At 36.3% G+C, this 18821-nt stretch overlaps 1 protein-coding gene across 1 annotated transcript in view; it reads right to left on the bottom strand.

Annotated features, from left to right (window-relative positions):
- stxbp5a (syntaxin binding protein 5a (tomosyn)) overlaps positions 1–18821 on the bottom strand; it is a 181558-nt gene that overhangs the window by 121806 nt on the left and 40931 nt on the right. The window contains exons 4-5 of the mRNA XM_047388111.1: positions 2465–2546; positions 428–528 (exon numbers count right to left, since the gene is read on the bottom strand). Of these exons, the coding sequence (XP_047244067.1) occupies positions 428–528; positions 2465–2546 (183 nt within the window). The remainder of the gene's footprint in view (positions 1–427; positions 529–2464; positions 2547–18821) is intronic.

The following is an 18821-nucleotide window of genomic DNA, read 5'->3' as shown; positions in this document are numbered from 1 at the left end:
GTTGCACTAGGGATTTTAAGTGTAATATCTGCATGTCTGTTTGGAACAGGTTTCCGGTGTTTGGGTAGGTTCACACCTGTGACCCAGTCATGGGAAATCCTCCAGGACAGAGAAATGACTCAGATAACAAGCATTTAAATTCCAGTAGGGACAAACACAGAAAAAGCACTGCAGAAACTGAGCACCAGCCCCCCTGTGAGCTCCTTTGCCCTGTGAATGGTTTTCCAGGCCCTGAGACAGTGCTGCCAAAGGATATGCTGTCTGTTTACATACTGTGCAAGTGCAAAAACTAGCAGTTGACACAGGCAACAAAGTGTGATTCTGACCCTGCTTAGAAAGTCACAGTTCATATTGCACGAGACCAAGTGTTTGCATCTCCGTTAGCTGATGCCCCAACTGTCTTTAATTGTAGTTTTTTGCAGATTACCTCTCTCTGTTGAACTTCAGGGAATGGAGGACTGCTGGTCTCTTCTGCCTTAGGTTCCACAAGTGAACGGTGTCATCGGCCAAAGCGCTCACCAATGCTCCCTGTTGCAGCAGAGATGTAGGTTTTTAATTTCTTAAACCTTTCTAAAGACATGCAACATTACTGATTACATGAGGTTAAAACAGAATTTTTCATAAGCACGTCCGCAGACTGCATTTTTCCCCCTCGTGAACATAACATGCATTAATCACATCGTATTCCCGGGCAGCTTGCTCCCAGGTACCGATGATGATTCATAAGATGCATAAAAGTGTATGTGTGCATGTAGGAGGAACTAAAAATCGTCTCCATCTCCCCGAAGGATTTGTTTGAGCTGCTGAGTCACTGTCACACAGACGCAGAAACACACACATGGACAGACTAAACACACACGACTGAGCATGAGATGCTACTTTTACCAAATACGTTTCAAACATAATCAAGTTGGTTTTATTAAGGGACTCAGAAAGGCCTGGAGGTAATTCAGGCCAGTGGCATGTTGAAGACTTCCTGATTCCCACTCAGAACATACTGATATTTGTGTCTGTCTTACTGTTTGCAATAATATATGGACAGAATTTTGCATTTAGTTTGAGCATTTAAATAGTGAGGCAGTGGTTGAACTGTTAAAAGTAAAAATGAAACAAAATTTACAGAACAAAATCTGCTCTCAAGTATAAAAAAAAAATTTCTTTATTAAAATTGAGACTCTAAGCACATTAATATTAATGTTGTTTTTCAATGTGTTCTCTGATATGTTTAGACATTTTGTTAAGCCAGAGGTATCCATAAGCAAAATCTTACAAAAATACACCACATGTAAATGCAATCCAGTTACAAGGACATTACAACTCTTCCTTTGGACGTTCTATCTATTTTTGTTAAACATTAGGTGCTTGAAAATGAAGTCAGAGGAAGCACAAAAGCTGTAAGAAACCTTTTGTAAAATAAAATATTTTCTACAGAGGCATGTCAGCTGTTAATTCACAGAGAATTGGTCATTTCACATCTTTACCATTTGGTAGGAGACTTTATTTTTACAACAGGGAGATGCCTGCCCCATGACGTCAGTAGAGCATATTATGGAAAACTCCTCAGTTAAATTCTTTTGAGCTTTCAAAATCTGTCCACTGATGAGCAAACTGGATTTGAAAATGTTGCAAGCCTTTTGGAAATCTCAGAATTATTGTTTCACATTCTCTAGGACAAGGGTGTCAAACTACAATCTTCAATGGCTGGTGTCCTGAATGATATAGATGTTCCCTGCTCAAACACAGCTAAATCAAATAATAGAATAATCCATTGATCAAGTTATAAAAAGGCCTGGTAATAAACCATCAATTTATTCAGATTATGAACAAGGGAAAAATTAAATCACACAGGACACCTGCCGTTGAGCACCGACTTTGGACACCACTGCCTCTGGCAATAGACACAGTCATTAATGTTTATAGTTAATAAGGCTAACTGTGCTAATCAGTAATGTAAGATGCTAAAATATGAACTTCCAAATCAGTTTGTCTTTGTTTTGAATAAAAACAAAACTGTTTTACAGTGACTATTCTCTCATATACACACACATCAGGTATTCCCCTAATTTATATAATTGATTACCTCCAATAGCATTAAGGCTGGAAAAATGTTGAACAGAATTTAAGTTTAGTTTCTAAAAAGAATTGGCTAAATTCAGCAAATCATAACCAGAGATTAAAAAATGGACTGCAAATCTCTGATCGGTGCATCATAAAATGTGGTAAATGGTAAAAAGATTTAATTTATTTGGCACCATTCTAGTCCTGGCCACACAAATGCAGTGACTACAAGTCAAGTTCATCCACCTGCACTCATACACCTATAAAAAGCAGAGCAGGCAACTTGGATTTCAACTTCATGCTACAGAACACTTCATGTTGTGGTGGAGAGAAGCTGGAATCATACAACCTTTCAACAGAGTTGTGTGTTGTGCATCTGATGAAACAAAATCTAAATGTGACCCACCTCATTAATGAGAAACTGTAGCTGGATGACGGCTGCTCCACTCTCATGCTGACAGTAGCATTCGACGCCAGGGCGACCAAACCTGGAGGATCTCAGTCAAGGAATCTAAGTATTGTTCTAAAGGTATACAAGTTTGAAGAGCAAGGTTGCTAAAAGTACATAATACATTTTTGTTTAATATGGTCCTAAAACAAAATGCCAGATTGTAAAATAACAAATAGTCTACCTAATTCAATTCAATTCAGTTTTATTTATTCACAACACATGTCGTCTCAGGGCACTTCACAAAGGGTTTGGAATGGTGTGGGGTTGTTGGGGAGGTTAGAATAAACTACTGAGTGTTAGAGTTTGGACATTGTAGAATGAACTATGTGTAGGGGTACCAAGTAAAATAATAAACTAATAAAGTTTGTCCATCAAGAGCCCACTGCTGGCCATTGTTGTACTAAAAACCACAAGGATTGGGGGTACCTCTCTCTGTCAGACTGATTATAACCATTGGAATAGAGAAGGGGTCACACAGGTAGCAGAAATGGAGGGTGTGTTTGCACCTCAACCATAACTGAGCCGGTTTAGGCTAAAGCCTGACTCCCTCTTACTCCATCCTACAGGGAGGGAGGAAGGCGGAGGTAAAAATAATTGGAGAGTGTTGTGTCCTGTTGCATTGTGTGAAAGGTGGATAACTTTAAAATGGTCTAAGTCAATTCAATCGAATCATATAGATTTCAAGTCAGGTACAAACATTCCACTTAATCCTAACTATCGAACAGTGCACACAGATTCAATTATTTATTCAAATTGGTTAAAACGTTTTTCTATCTAAGGAAACCCAGCAGATTGCATTGAGTCAGTGACTTGTAGCAGTTACTCCTCCTGGATGAGCATGTAGAGACAGTGGACAGTCGCTGGCATTGACAAACAAACAAACCTAACCATTTTGAAATATTTATCTTATATAAATCAAGACTTTATTACTGGAAATGTCAATAAACATTTATTTAGAATAATGATAACTGTAGCTAAGAAAAAAAATCACCAGACATTGGCTGCATCCTGAATCTCCATACTGATGGGTGGACATTATGGAAGACATTTTCTAATAGAAAAGATCACTTACTCATTTAATTTCCGAATGTATAGATTTATTACAATATGGTCAAAGTGGATCTTATTTATGGAAATGAGACAGTCAAACTAAAGGGACATGGCAGAATAGAAACAGAACCATACTAGTAATAGAAAAGGGACGAGCTGACACCCATATTAATGAACAAGAAAATTCATGCGGTACCTCTTTGCCTGACCACACCACATCAGCATACATTTAATTGTCTATCCTCCCATAAATGTGATGATATTTTCTATTTTACCTATATTTTTCTATCTTAAATCCCTCTTCCAATGTTCAATGAAAGTTAACGGTTATCCCCATCTTCATTTATCTCGTTTAAGAAAGTAAGAGCATGCAAATGTAGGTAAGAGAATGGTATGAATATGCAAAAATACATAATAGCCTAAATTCATGCGTGCTTTGTTAATATTGTTTTTTGCAGTTTATTTGTCTATTTACATATATATGATCCGGGATTGTTTTCATATAACATATCTATACACATATTTAAAAAAATTGTAATACTGTAGACAACATGATTTCCTTCATACACGAATGAGAATGTTGAAAGAAGGGGGGAGGAGGTAAAAAACGGGGGCCTCGAAGTTGGTTTAAATTATACTTTGTCAATATGTTGTTTCATTTTTTTTTTTCTCTCTTGGAAGTTATTTGTAAACAGTGGCAATGTAAACAGTGGCAATGTCTTGATTTTGTGCTATACCTCTGACAACAAAAAGAAAATTGCACAAAAAAAAAATAAAAACAAAAAAAAATATCTTGTTCAAATATTGGCTGATGGTGTAGAGCAACAGGCAAGTAGGTTATTTTAAAACACAGGCTTTTTTATCTTGATACCACCAGACTCTTCTTTGGTTTTATGTCGTTTTTTGTCAGAGAGTTGTTTTTCAACGGACTCTAGTTTACTAAAAGGTCTACCTGCTCCGGAGTGTACGATTGAGATTACCAATGCAAAACCTTGCAAATATGACTGGACTGTTTGCCAAAATAGAGTATGGATTGAAAACTCTGTTGTCCATTCTCAATAAAGACTAAACAATGCTTATATCACTTACAATCATACCCCAAAAAGGAAAAACATTGTGTCCCAATCTAAAGTAATTACAGAACAGACGAGACAAACTCACTGGCATCCATCAGTCTGGACATGGTTATATTTTTCGGGATCCATTTACTCTGCAGGTCTTAATGCTCAATTCCCATTTTTTGCTCTCTGTTTTTACAATTTTTTCGTTGCATGCTGCAGACAAATTCTGATCAGCTCCATCATTTGTTTTTGCTGTACTGTTCATTAATAAATAAATGATTATTGTAATATCACAAATGACAGTATTAAATAAGCAAATATTAATCTAGTACCCTTTTACTCTTGCATTAATCACATTCAGCAAATTGCATGACAGCACCAGAAGGAAAGACTTGCTCAGCAGTTTTAAATGCAGCAAATCAGCTGCTTGAATGCTTGTTGGTGATGAACAACTAACTGCTGTGACATTGTGTTTAAAGAGACCCCAACAACCCCATGCCACCACAATGGCTTTAAATGACTGTCCATTTGTTTTAAAAATATACTCTTTAAATAAATGTGCTTAGATTGGGTTCCTGAACCGAAAGCAAAACCTAATGGAGGAATTTTAAACCCACACTTATTAATCCAATCATACAGAAAGTCATGCAACTGGGCTTGAAGTGAGTGCTGGTGAACCATAAATACATATAGCCACAGCAGAATAATGTACACTGGTCAAATGATTTTGGACAAACTTTTTTAGCCAACTTAAGATAAAAATAAACATCAGGCAGACATTCACATATATAGAAAATGAGTCGGCACAGAAGAGGTGGACATTATGCAGAGAGTACTAAAAATGATCGCCGAGAAAAAATGGAAGGGAGAGAGTACAAATTCAATTGGAAGAACTTTGATGACAGATACAAAGTAAACACAAGAGGAGATTAAAAAGGAGGATAGTGACAGAGAATAACGAGTTTTACTTTTCAAGGAGGATGAATGGGTAACCTTAGTGAATATATCCATTCATTCCTCCTAAGAGCACCAGGACTAGGATGAGGGTGGCAATTTCTCATGAAGGGCATGTGGGGGTATAACTATCATGCAGTGAACGACACTATTGCTCATCAAATGTTTGTATGTATGGAGGGGAGTGAAACCATGTGGGGTCAGCAAAGGTATCAAGCTGCAGATACTTGTAGACTTGTAGAGATTTATGAACCATTATTTGAGAACCTTTCTGAAATCGACAAGCACACAGCAAGTAAGAGAATGTAGTAAAGCTCCTCCTCCTAGAAGCCTCACCTACAGTACATATTAAGGGTAAAAGAGCTTTTAAGCTTCTTGAAATCTGCTTCTTGACTCTTCAGGTAAATTAAGCCATGCTCCTTTTCCTTAAAGAGGCAATCCAAGGATTAAATCTCTGCACCAGGGATGCCTTGACCAGAGGAAATATCCACCAGCTCTAGCGGATTTAGGCCAATAAGCCTCCAGGGGGGAGTGAAGACACTTCAACCGTGAGACCAGGAGGGTGCAACCAAGTCAGTAACAATCGAATCTTCCACCGAGTCATGTGGAAAGCTTAGCTTAAAAAGCATGACAATTCTTTGGCCTCTATAACCATAAATGAGTCTTTGAGAGCTTAGTCTGTCAAAATGTAGAAATCCTTTACACTAATGGAAGCATAACCCTACACATAAACTAGACGTAGGCAAATATTGCTCTATAACATTCCAAAAAAGACAAGGTCAGATGTGGCTATTTTAAAATACAAGAAGGGAAATTCATGGGGAAACCGTTTTTATAGATTTATTTTATTTAATGCAGCTGCATCCTGATGCTCCGGTGTGTACACTATACATTTCATTAAAAATATGAATCTTACATCTTTAGATGAGAGTGAAAAGGTCAACTGAGGCTAGAAAGATGATCTGAGAAAACAGATTCCTTATCATTCCTTTAGTTTGGTGCAGAGTAAATAATACAAAAAGTACATACAGATTCGCTAACACATGGATTGTGTTTGATCAATTAAAAATACACAAGATGGTATGATACATTTGAGCATAATTATCACAGTTTCACTAATCTTAAATACAAAAATGTATAAAACGTCTTACAAGATGCAATCACTTGTATTTAGAAAGAAAAAAATCTTTTACACCCAAGATGTTACAAAAGCAAGAGTTGTGGTACTTGGGTTATATTTGGTTGTACTGTTGTTGCATTCAATGGTTATCAGAAGAAATATTGGCATTATACGCTAAGCAGTTAATTAACCGTAGAGCTAACTGTGTTCCTGCTATAAGTTGGATAAGCTAATTTCTGTTTTCAGTGACCAACTAACTACTGTTAGCAATATGAGCTAAGAAAGCTGTGGCCAAATATTCCTGCATCCTGCATCCTGTAGGCCTAAATATGCCGGGTCCTTCAAAGGATGATGCCACTAGTTTTGAACACAAACAGTGTAACTTTAAGTTTCACATATTTAAACACTAAATGGACATGCTCACTAAGGTAGGTTGAACTGCAGTATGTGTGGGAAAGATTTTAATGAGATACAAACCATAACAACTGAAAATACACACTGTATTACTGAAGCTATAATTATATTTTAAACCACATTGGATTTAGAGATCAGGGTGGGTAAAAAGAAACTCAGACAAAACTTTCCAAATTCCAATCAAAACAATTGTATGTTCATCTTCTTTTGGAGCCTCTTCGAAAAAGAAAAAACACGCTGAAAAAGTAAACTGTTGTCATATTTTCTTTTTAAAAGGAAATCTTAGCATTTAGTGAGAAGGTGGTAGTTTGGAGATTAAAATGAAAACCCCAGAATTATACTTGTTTCTTTGTTAGCTGAGTAAAATAGGCAGTTTACTATTTTAAAAGATTTGCTGATTAAAACAGATGCAAACAGTGGTGGAATCCCTAAACAAAAGTATACAATTAACTCCATTGAAATCCACTTTGAAGAAAACATGCCCACTCAAAAAAATACTTTTTTCCATTCAGCTTTTTTTTCTTTGTAATGTAATATTGAGAGTTTTGTTTTTCCACATGTCCAGTCGCAGCATTTCAGGCATTTACCATGTAGACAAGCTGATTGCCTACATTTGCCAGGGCAGTTTTTGCTCCACAAAACGGATATCTCAAGATAGAATCCTAATTGCATGACTGACTTTATTAAATCAAGGCTGGATCTAGCATCAAAGTAGGCGGGCCACATTGATTTAATAGTAACCTGTGTCAGTGCGTTTGAGTGGGTTAGAGCATGTGTAGAAATAGGTGTGATTGTACTGAGTTGGTCTATGTGAGTGCGTTTGTCACCTGGAGGTGTACAGTTGTTCAAGTGGCAAGAATGGTAGAAGGTCTGCAACACATAGCACCGAAGATCAGCAAAAGTCAGGTGGTCTCAGCTCTGGAAAGGCACAGCAGGCATGTAATATTGAGAATAATTTGAAATCTTGTCGTCTGCATTTGCAGCAAGCTGTAGTAAGCGGTTTATTTTAGCAACAGCCACATTACCATTCACAAAAACATTAATGGTGGTAATGGCAATTCACTGATAGTTGGAAAAACATATTTGGAAAAATTCCAAGCAGCATACAAGCGGAAAAGTTCAGGAAGTTAAACGTTTTGTGTTGTACAAAGCTGACTGAAAGCTCCAAAAAACAGCTACAGGAGGGGAAGCATCATACAACCATAAAAAGCACGATACTATTTCCAGTTCCTCATTAAAAGGAGAGTAACCCTTAGGAACAGTGTAGTGAAAAAAATATGGTTTTGAAACAGGGACCTATTGAAAACATCCTTACCTGGAAGACAGAAAGCAGAACATGCCAAGTTGAACATACCTTGTTGTAAAATGTGTCACACAGGGCCATGGTTTTCAAAAGCAGAGAAAGGTGCTAGGAATATACATTTGTGTTCAAAAACAAAATATTTAACTTTTTAGGACATGTTTTTCAGCAAAAAACTATATTTTTATTTTTGAAAAAGCTTGTAGTGACAGAATGACATTGCTGCACTGAACATTTAAAGCTTATTTCTCATGACGAGATTATTGAGTAAAAAGTTGACTGACTGTTAAAGCGAGGCAAACAGCTTATCAGCATGCACCAAATCACTGTGACCTCCTGTGAATGAGATAAGGGAACCCGGATGCTTTCTTCGTTTCACTAACCACACCAGTCATCTTCCGGGAAAGCCCCCTGGCTAAACTGGTATTGACTTCAAGAGGGATAGAGACAAGCCAATTATAAAATATTCATGTTAGAACAGAAAACAATTTTTCCTTACATGGTTTTCAAGGCCAGAGAGGAAACAACAATGTTCTTCTGAATGATTTTCTTATATAACTGTTTGTATGTGTAGCCCACTAGGACGTGTTGACTAAAAACAGAGTAACCATTATTTAATATGAAAAAAGGTGAAATAAACTGACCCTTAAATATTATTAGGATTTTTACATTTTCATTAAATATCCTCTCTACTATTGGTGTGATGATCAATAAATGTCAATATTTTAAAGTAAGACACAACAATTATGATGCACTCTTAGGCTATTGAATGAAACTATTGAAGTGAGGTAACCTATTTGATGGGTATGTGTTAATCTTAGACCAGTATTTATTTTTGGGAGGGTCACACAATCATACATTTACAGCCAAAAAGAAAAATGAACAAAAAAAATATTTTTTAACATCACATTTATCTTCATTATAATAAACATATCAAATATAGATAAAATGTTAGGTCCATATCAGTGAGGTAAACAAAACACTATTCCTTATTTTTTTATTTTTTTTTAAAGAGCTGCACAAAAAATAGAACAGCAAAGCTCTGCTTGCCAGTAACACATTTGGCCACTTTAACTGACTTTCACTGTCCTTTATGCTCACATTTGATGTAGATCTTAGTGGCCTAGTTAAGAAAGAGGGGATTGAGAGGGGAGTGACTGGAACACTTTGATGATCGGAAAGAAATGTAGAAAGGAAAATTGCAACTAATACTCTCATCGAAACATTCTACAATAATATCACAATGTAATGGTTTCCTAATATTTGTACAGCTTTAAATTTCTTAAACAAAATCAGTTTTTATTGAAGACTGATCCAACAAGGCGTCAAAGTTATGCTACACATAAAGCTGTATACATATATTTGATATTCAAATAAACTACAACTACAAAGAGCTGTGGCCCACACATTCACACACTACACAGAAAGCATTGCTTCCTGTGTAGTAAAACATTTGCTTGATGTCTAGGCTGCAAACTCAGAATTATGCAGCATATAAAACTTACATAAAAAATGGGTGGAATAAAACATTAATATTTAAATTTAAGAGCATCTGTGCACTACTAGACTAAAATCATTCTGCTTCTTTAAAAACAGAAGAAAAAAAAAGGGCTGAATGATATTTGCTAAAAAAAAAACTTTTTATGCCATTTGTTTTAAAAGAAGGTTACAATGATTGTTCAAAGTTTTCTAATCTGGTTCAGCAGTCAGTATTCTATTTACAATAGACAGTAGTCTGAACCGCCTGATTTGGTTTCAAAGACTAACAAGATGAAGAAAGCTCCGTAAGCTTATTGCAGGCACTCCTACACAATGAAAGGGATACATTGTTTTTAAACAAAAGGTTTTTATATTTTAGAAAGATTCATAAAACTTTCTCATAAATTGGATAACTACATGGATTTTTGGTTCCATTCTCCAAATGGCTGTTTTTTTTTTCCGTTTTTTTTTTTGACCGGTTACACAATAACATTTCTGAATTGAGATGGAGACAATGCCAGTGCTAGGAGCAGACATAATTCTGCTGCAAAACTATGAATATCCTGGTGCGGTGTCATATATCTCAGCTAAAAGTGTGGTGGAAGGATGACATTTTAAGTCTGCAGATTCCTTAAGATGATCCCCATTTTGCAACAGGCCCTGATATGCTCTGATTAGTACTGCTTGTAAGATACTGAGTGCTGTTAACTCCCCAATACCCCTTCAAAAATCTGAGCTATCCCTTTCAACTAAAATCTGACTGAAACACCATCTTAAAACCAAGAGCAGAGACAACAATATTACTGTTGTATTCTAAACATGAGGTTTCAGAAACAATCTGTTTTACTGTCTTAATGTTAGATTTACTTTATCTCAGTTACTGCAACCTTTTACTTTAAAAAATACACACTTTTAGAAAAGTCTTAAAGAACAGTATTGTTATGGCTCACAAAAGTGACTCATCGAGCAGTTTTCCCCACAGATCTGTGCATATCTGTTGAAGAGAACTTTCATTTGTCCTCTGTTCAGAACTCATCCTTCATTTTTGCACAGAACATTAATGAGCATAAATACAACAGTGCGGTTAGGTATTAGGCACAATGCTTTGGACCCGAAAACAGGGCAAACCAGCCAACTCAGAGTGACTTAATTGAAAGCTCTGTCCTAATGTTGCCTGGCAACCAAATCTTTTAGGGGCTCAGAAAGAGAGGAAAGGATTTGAGGTTGTGCTTTTTAAACTGCTCATTTCGCCTTCTATTTGAAGAAAGCCAGCCGTCCCACAATCACATTATCAAGTAGCATACACACACACAGTGACTTAGACATGATCATAAAAACATCTTTGAAATGTATTAACAATACCTACTATGCATTTTATTTTTTTGATTAAGCTTAATTCAACCCCAATAATTCTGAAAAGGCTGAAGAATGTGCATTTAACTAAAACTTCAACTGATCTACAAAGAGAAACATCTGTAAATAGCATTAGAAACAAAGTTTCGTATTGATGGTTGGCAGCATTTAAATTGCAATTCAATGATCATTTGCAAAGTCACAAGTGTTTTGTAGAATAGTAAACATGGAAATCATCTCAATCATCATAAACTCTGTTTCATCTAAAAACTGTAAATAATATTATATAACCCTTTTGCTGCTTTCAGTTCCAGCCGGTAATTAAATTTGATTTAAAGAGAATACATCTGTGGTATTAGTTTTCACAAAACTGTTGATCTTTTAAAATATGCAGTGTCACAAATTAGTACTTCTCTTCGCTCAGGCAAGATGTTTACCACAATTGTCTATGGACAGGCTAGAGGGAAGGAAACATTTTATTCTGTGGCTCATTTTCTCACCAATCTGTGACACCGTTGAACAAAAATATTTTAACTTTCTTTAAATTATGGGAATCATAGAAATTATCCGTTCATAATATGGTGATAATAAGATCCCCTGAATCAATCCAAATGAAGCCCACTGTCAGCGGACACTGCCTATCGCTGAGCGAGCCATCAGGAGTCAAGCATTGCCTTAATGTAAGATAGTTAATGTGCTATTATTTAGAGCACTGTAAGCTGGCTCGCTTTGTTATGATAACAGAAAAAGACTCTCTGTAATGACTCAACCATATTTGCTGTGAAACATGTCGGATTTGGAACATTTCAAATTCTCCAGGCTGTTGGAAGACTTACCCACAAAGTAAAATTATTAATAATTTTGATAAATGCACAGAGATAACTGTTACAGCAATGCTAACTGTACAAATTGGTACGAAATGAATAAAGAAGTTCGAACCATATACATTGACCTTTGTTTGACTTGAATATCTCTCCATGTAATGTTGCCTCTGCTTATAAATAATTACCAACAGTCTACGGCTCATAAAATTACAGTTACAGGAGTTTTTGTCACGGGTTGTAGTGGCTTTTAAAAACAATTTTAATAATGCTTTTACCCAAGAAAAGCTACAAAGTCAACAGCAGCAATTTTTTAAAACAACTTTTATGTGCTGTGTGTTGTGACTCGCACCTCCTCTCTCTTCTCAGTTTGTATTCAGATTTAGCAGCTCTGCAGCTGTCAGAAATGTGAATATCATTATTAAAAACATAATTCTGATGCTTATTATAATTTATCAATCTTTCAAACATAGATAAATATGACGACACTGTATGTCTGAAAAGTTGTATAACAGACAAACCTGTATCAAATTTTTCCACCATACCAATTCCTACAATTTGTGTTTTTAATGAAATGCCAGGAAAATTGCCAGACTGCAATCATGGCCCTGTTTGAAGCAGAGTAACACTTCCCCCAGTGGTTGCTGTGCACTACCAATCAGCTGGATGAAAAGAATGCTACTACACTTTAATCCATTTCCCCCCTCACTTTCAAGAAAGATAAATTCAAAGAAAAACCTTGGAAATACTTCAGGTTGCATTACCTTAAGCGACCGAAGGCAGGCTGGCTACCAAATTAAGTCAATTCAACCACACAGACATTTACCAGACTAGATAGTCTGATTAATTAATTAGATAAAATTACCGTATAGAATCTCTGTGTTGCTCTATAAAGAGTACAATAGCAAAAAGCTATAAAAACTGGTACTGCAGGCATTTACATTTTTGCTTAAGTCTATATACTTAAGTCAACCACTCAAGTTACAAATACCACAATTTTAACTTTAATAATCAATGTTATTTTAGCTGTGTTTTTTGTTATTTTAAAATAAAAGCAATTAACCAAAATAATTTTTGACAAGCATTTTTAAGACCTCAACTTTTTTAACAAATCTGGCACCTTCTTTAAAATTCTAATTACATGAAAAACTATTTATGTTTTATGCCCTAAACGTATAAGATGGCTGCCTGTACCTTTTAAGAAAGTCCTTTTTCTGAAATGTTAACAGAATGCAAAATGTGAATAAACATTTTTGTCTCTGCTGCAAATAATCTAAAATATCAGTAATTTTATTTTCCTTTAAAAACGTTGGTGAAAGTGTGTATGAATGATCATTGTTCAGGTATACAGGAATGTTTTAGGGGTCAGTGCCTAAATTATATTTTTGCTGAATTTATGATTCAATTTTCACTTTAAATAACAAAAAAAAAAAAACTACAATATATTTAAAACATCATTTAGATTTAAATGTACTGTGAAAGGTATATTTTGTCAAGAATTTGACATTTATCTTTTCAGGAAGTATATATTTTCTCCATGTAATGATGTAATAATATACATTTTTAGAGTCAGTGTCTCTCGCTCAGTTAGAGCACGGAATGTATTGTTAAATCTTGTAAAGTATAAACACCTTATTTATGAGACTTTTATGGTATAATAATCTTACCTTTAATCGCTTATAGATGACCAAAAACAATATTAATTTTGCCATTTGCAAAGAAGCAAAATAAAAAACAAAAAAACAAACATCCCCTCAGTCCCCTCGCCAAATAAAAAACAAAAACAATCCCTGACATATGAGTTGTCCATATTTTTCCGCTGTTTTAACTAACACGACCCAAAGTTACTGTGATGGGCCTTCTCTCAATCAACATGGGGCAGGCCTCGAAGGAGATGCTGCTGACAGGAGCATTCCTCATTCCTTTTAAGCCGACTGAGGTCTCTATCCCAGTCCGTATCCTCCTCTGACACTGCACCAATTCTGTAAGTGGACTGACTGGCCGCAGGCAGTGATAGCAACAAGACAAGAGTACAGGAAGACAGAGAGTGAAAGCAGAAAGTGGGTCAGCTTCATGTCACATCAAGTCTGATAAACATTTCTGTAGCTATTCTAGAAGTCAAAGTTGACTGGTAATTCACTTTCATATTGCTCTCCTTGTATTTATTTCTGTCTGGGCCACAGGCCTATTTTCTTACAAACAAAGGTGAGTCACTGGGCATCTGGCTAAATGACACCGCTGGAACATCAACTCTGGAAAAATCCTGAAAGTTTTTGGTATTAAGCGATATCATTAAGAGCTGTTGCTAGAATGGATGAGCTTCTCTGTCACACCAGAGAAAGGGCTTTCTGCTTTTCAGAATAACGCAATAATTTTTTACTGGACTTCAGAAGATTTCTCCCACCTGGTTTCAAATGTTCATGTTTATGAATGCAGTTATAGAAGAAAGAAAAAGATTTATGGTCTCATAAAAAACTGAATGCTCAGACTTTCTGACAAGATAAAAGAAGAAAGGTTGAGAATATATCAGAGTGATGTACACTGAAAGAGAATTAATGAAGTAGTGATTTGGAAAGAACAAAAGGAAAAGGAAAAGGATGGAGGGTGTGAGAGAAAGCACCACAAAAAGCAAGCCTGGGAGCACTGAGTTCCTATGACGTCAGGCCTGAAATGACGTCAAAGCTAGCCACTCATACATCACTCTGCCAGGGAGGGGGTTGGGTCCAGATCAGAGTCTGATCGTCACTGGGCTCGAAGAAAGGGATCAGGCTACTGAAGTTAAGAGGCAGAAAACAGAAGGATTAGTGGGAAACGACTGCAAAAAACTGAAATAAAAAAGGGATTTAGCCTGAGAAGGATCGAAGCAGGACAAGGTTTTGCAGCATTAAACAGAATTAAACTAGGAGCCCATTTGAATTAATAAAGACGGAGCTTAGTTGTTTGTGCCCACAGTACAAATTATCCATGATGCTGCAGCCAACCTTGACCTCAGACTATTGAACAATCGTGTGTCACCCATCTCTCAGCCAGATCGGATTTAGAGGTTGCTGAGAGAGCCAATTTCCTCCACACATTTGATCCTGTAATGATCTAAGCCAGTCACTAAGATACACCCAAACACTTCTTTAAAAATCAAACTTTTGGTTTGTTTACTGAAATCAAGTGGGAAATCAAGCAGGATATTCTTCTTACCTTTTCAACACTTGTCAACCAAATTTACTGTCTTTTTATTTAGGAATGAGCAGAATTGCGATGTTGCACAAAACAACATTTGCATCCTGTGAAAATAACCGCAAACACAAATGAATAATATTTTTAGGATCATTGCTGTTTCTGATCAATATACTTTTTATCTGTTAGTTAAATTGGGTCCAGAATGCTTAAATGTGATTGCTTGGAATCAGTGTGTTCTGGTAAGCAGCACAGTAGAACACACATAGTTGATTAGTATGCATCCTGTAATGCCATTATGACATTTTACTGACCACATGTTAAAGTGAAATGTTGAATTTTATTTGGTGATTTAAGCCTGATATTTATATTTGAAGTACACTGGTACATAATGAAAGTTTACGGGATTAAATATGTGAAATTGTGTGGGGTTTTATATCATACATATTGTGAGCACAATATGTATGATAGCTGAGTTGACATCTATATGCAGACTGTGTGGTAGTGTGAGCAGGAAATGCTGAGAAGCTGTGATTGTTGCAGTTTCGACAGATGTTTAGACCTCTGTACATCTGTAACATGCTGTAGCATAATATTAAAAGACAAAATGACAACCCTCTTTGTAGAATCATCACTATTAGACTTCTCACTGACAAAATGAAAACAAACAATTACATAAAAAAGGCAAGCAAAAAGAAAGTCTGATTAAACAACTGCTTTAAAAAAAAAATGTCCATTATATTACTGGACTCAGAACTGAACCCTGTGGAAGCCACAGTTTGGTTAAGCAGTTTTGGAGGTAAACTTGTCTGCCATAAAAGATAAAGTCTACCCTGAAAAATGAAGAAGAAAATCAAGTGCAAAACCAGAGACAACAGCTAAAACCCTAAACCTATTTAGTAAAATGTTGTGGTCAATGGTATCAAAGGCTGCACTCAGATCAAGTAAGTCATCATATAACAATTCCCTGCATTAAGTATGTAAAAGATCATTAAAACATTTAAAAGAGCAGTCTCAATAGATTGCAGTTTTCTAACTATCAAAGTTGAGATCTGAACTGACATTTTACAGCCTTTTCTAATAAATTACTAAGAAATGGCTGTTTTTAAATTTGCCAACAATTGTCAATAAAGCTGCCATCAAGACTAGGTTTCTTTAGTAGAAAAATCAGTGCAAGGATTATCCTAACTTTAGAAGAAATTGTCTTCTAACTTCCTGTAGGAGCAAGCTGTGCCCCAATGCTTTATGTACATTAGCTTGTACATAAAAAAAAATTGCAAGTGGATATTCAGTTTCAATTGGGTTTTGAAAACTTTTCCGCCTTTATACCAGTGCTACAGCTAACAATATTTTTGTTAGCATCTTAGCTTGTGAAAAAATACAACAATAAATCGTGTTAATGCAATGATATTCTTTGTTCCTGACCATGCGTCATTTTATTTTTATTTTAAACAGCACTAGTGGCCTTCTTTTGTCATTTCCTGAAAGTAAGCAGACAGAAAATTGGATGAAGAGAGGGGGAAGACCTGCAGCACAGGTCGGTGTGGCTGGGACTCGAACCAGGGGACAGCCACATCGAGGGCCGAAGTCTTCCTATACGTGGGTTGCATGCTCTATCACTGCGCCAGCGCCTTGCCCCTGACTGTGAGTCAGGTTTGGACAGTAGTTTTAATTTAGGTGACAAAGAAAAATGTTGTGTTTGTTTTCATTCTGCACCTCAGATTTAACTGAAAAATCAGGAAATGATCATAACCCAAGGAAGAAAAAAAAAATACTTTAGGTAGGCTTTCAATTGTCACTTAGCAACAACAGTAGCAATGACTCCTATCTCGCCAAGGCTGCAAGGTAAATCAGCTCTGTTCACATAGGTCCTCAACCCCTGAGCTTTTGAGATTTACACATTGTAGCACTGTAGGGCCCCCTATGACTTATTTGTGTTAATTTGTTTTCCTTTTCCCTCAACTGCCAGAGCATTCAAGCAGCCTATGATACATCAATGACAGAAAGAGCCCAGAGAAGCTATGAAAACCCGGCTCCCTTGTGAGTTTCACAGTCATACGCTGAAAAAATTAAATAAATACCTACAAGTCTTCTAGAGTAATTAAACCGAAGTGCAAGTAACACTCATGCCATCTTTAGGCACCAGCACAAAGGCTACATAGCAAGAGATGAAAATCCAGAGATGAGAAAACTGGTGATTAATTTGTTTAACACATTCCTTGTATAAATAATCCCCCTCGACATATGTGATTTATTATGCCTGCAAACAATTAAACTCCTTTGGAGACACTAAATAATGGTCACTGCTTCAGTTTGCACACGCTTGCTTTGGAAAGCATTATGATGTGCACACATACATATTTCCAACTCCTACATCTATTATGGTCCCTGCTCTAAAGATTCATCTACAGTACATGACATTCTTGACAACAACTATTCCCTGAGGTACACAGTTCAACATTGCAGCAATCGTCAGTTAAAAAAAGAGGCATGTTTTCAAAGTTTGCAGAGAAATCACATCTTTTTCTTTTTTTTACTATCTGCATTATAAATGAACACAGAAAACATCCAAACTAGGAAAGAACACATTGAAGAATCTAAAATATAAAATAAACTAGATATTCCAAGCAGCCATCTTATGCTTTGACTGCCTCGCAAACGTTTTGCATTCTCTCAGTCAGCTTTAAGAGCTATTTCCCTGAAATTATTTTTAATTAGCCCACTTATTACCTTGTCAAGAGTTAATTTCTCGAAGGCCTTGCCTTCTTAATGTGTTTGATACCATCAGTTGGATTGTACACAGGTAGGGTTGGTACAAAGGTCTAGACCATGAGTAATCATATTTGATTAGAGTTCTAATCTATCATATGGCAACAGCAACTTAACTAAGGAAAGATAAATGGCTGCCCATCCCTACTTTAAGGCATGAAGGTCTATAAACAAAAACATTTTTAAGTTTGAAAATGTCGTAAAGTGTAATTGCAAGCACATCAAACGCTATGAGAAAACTGGCTCTCATGATGGATGACCGCAGCAAAAAAAGATCAAGAATTACCTCTGCTGCAGAGGATCACCTCAGCGTTACCTGCCTCATACACAGCAAATTAACAACATCTCAGATAAGACCTCACATAAGTTCTTCAGAGCTCAGGAATAAGACAAATCTCAACATCAGTTATTCAGATGAGACTGTGAATCAGGCTTTCATGGCCAGATTTTGTAAAAGTAGGCCGTTATGAGGAAGAACAACAAGAAGAAGAGAATTGCTTGTGCTAAGACACACAAGGATTGGACATTCAACCACAGGAAATTTTGGATTTATTTGCCATGTCTTTGCGAGATGCAGAAAAGTTAAACAGATTCTATATGTGTGGTTCTTACTGTGAATGATGAAAGAGGACGTATGATAATTTAGGGGATTTATTCCAATTTCAAAGCACAATGTTCCACCATGGCTACTATAGCATTCTGAGGCATTATGTCATCCCATCTGGTTAGTGCTTAGTGGGACCACCATTAGTTCTTCAACAAGGCAATGATCCCAAACAATGCAAGGGCTATTTGACCAAGAAAGAGAGTGACTGAGTGC

This window comes from Girardinichthys multiradiatus, chromosome 15 (assembly GCF_021462225.1).
Source record: "Girardinichthys multiradiatus isolate DD_20200921_A chromosome 15, DD_fGirMul_XY1, whole genome shotgun sequence".
Classification (NCBI taxonomy): domain Eukaryota; kingdom Metazoa; phylum Chordata; class Actinopteri; order Cyprinodontiformes; family Goodeidae; genus Girardinichthys; species Girardinichthys multiradiatus.
This window is presented reverse-complemented; position numbering and strand designations above follow the sequence as displayed.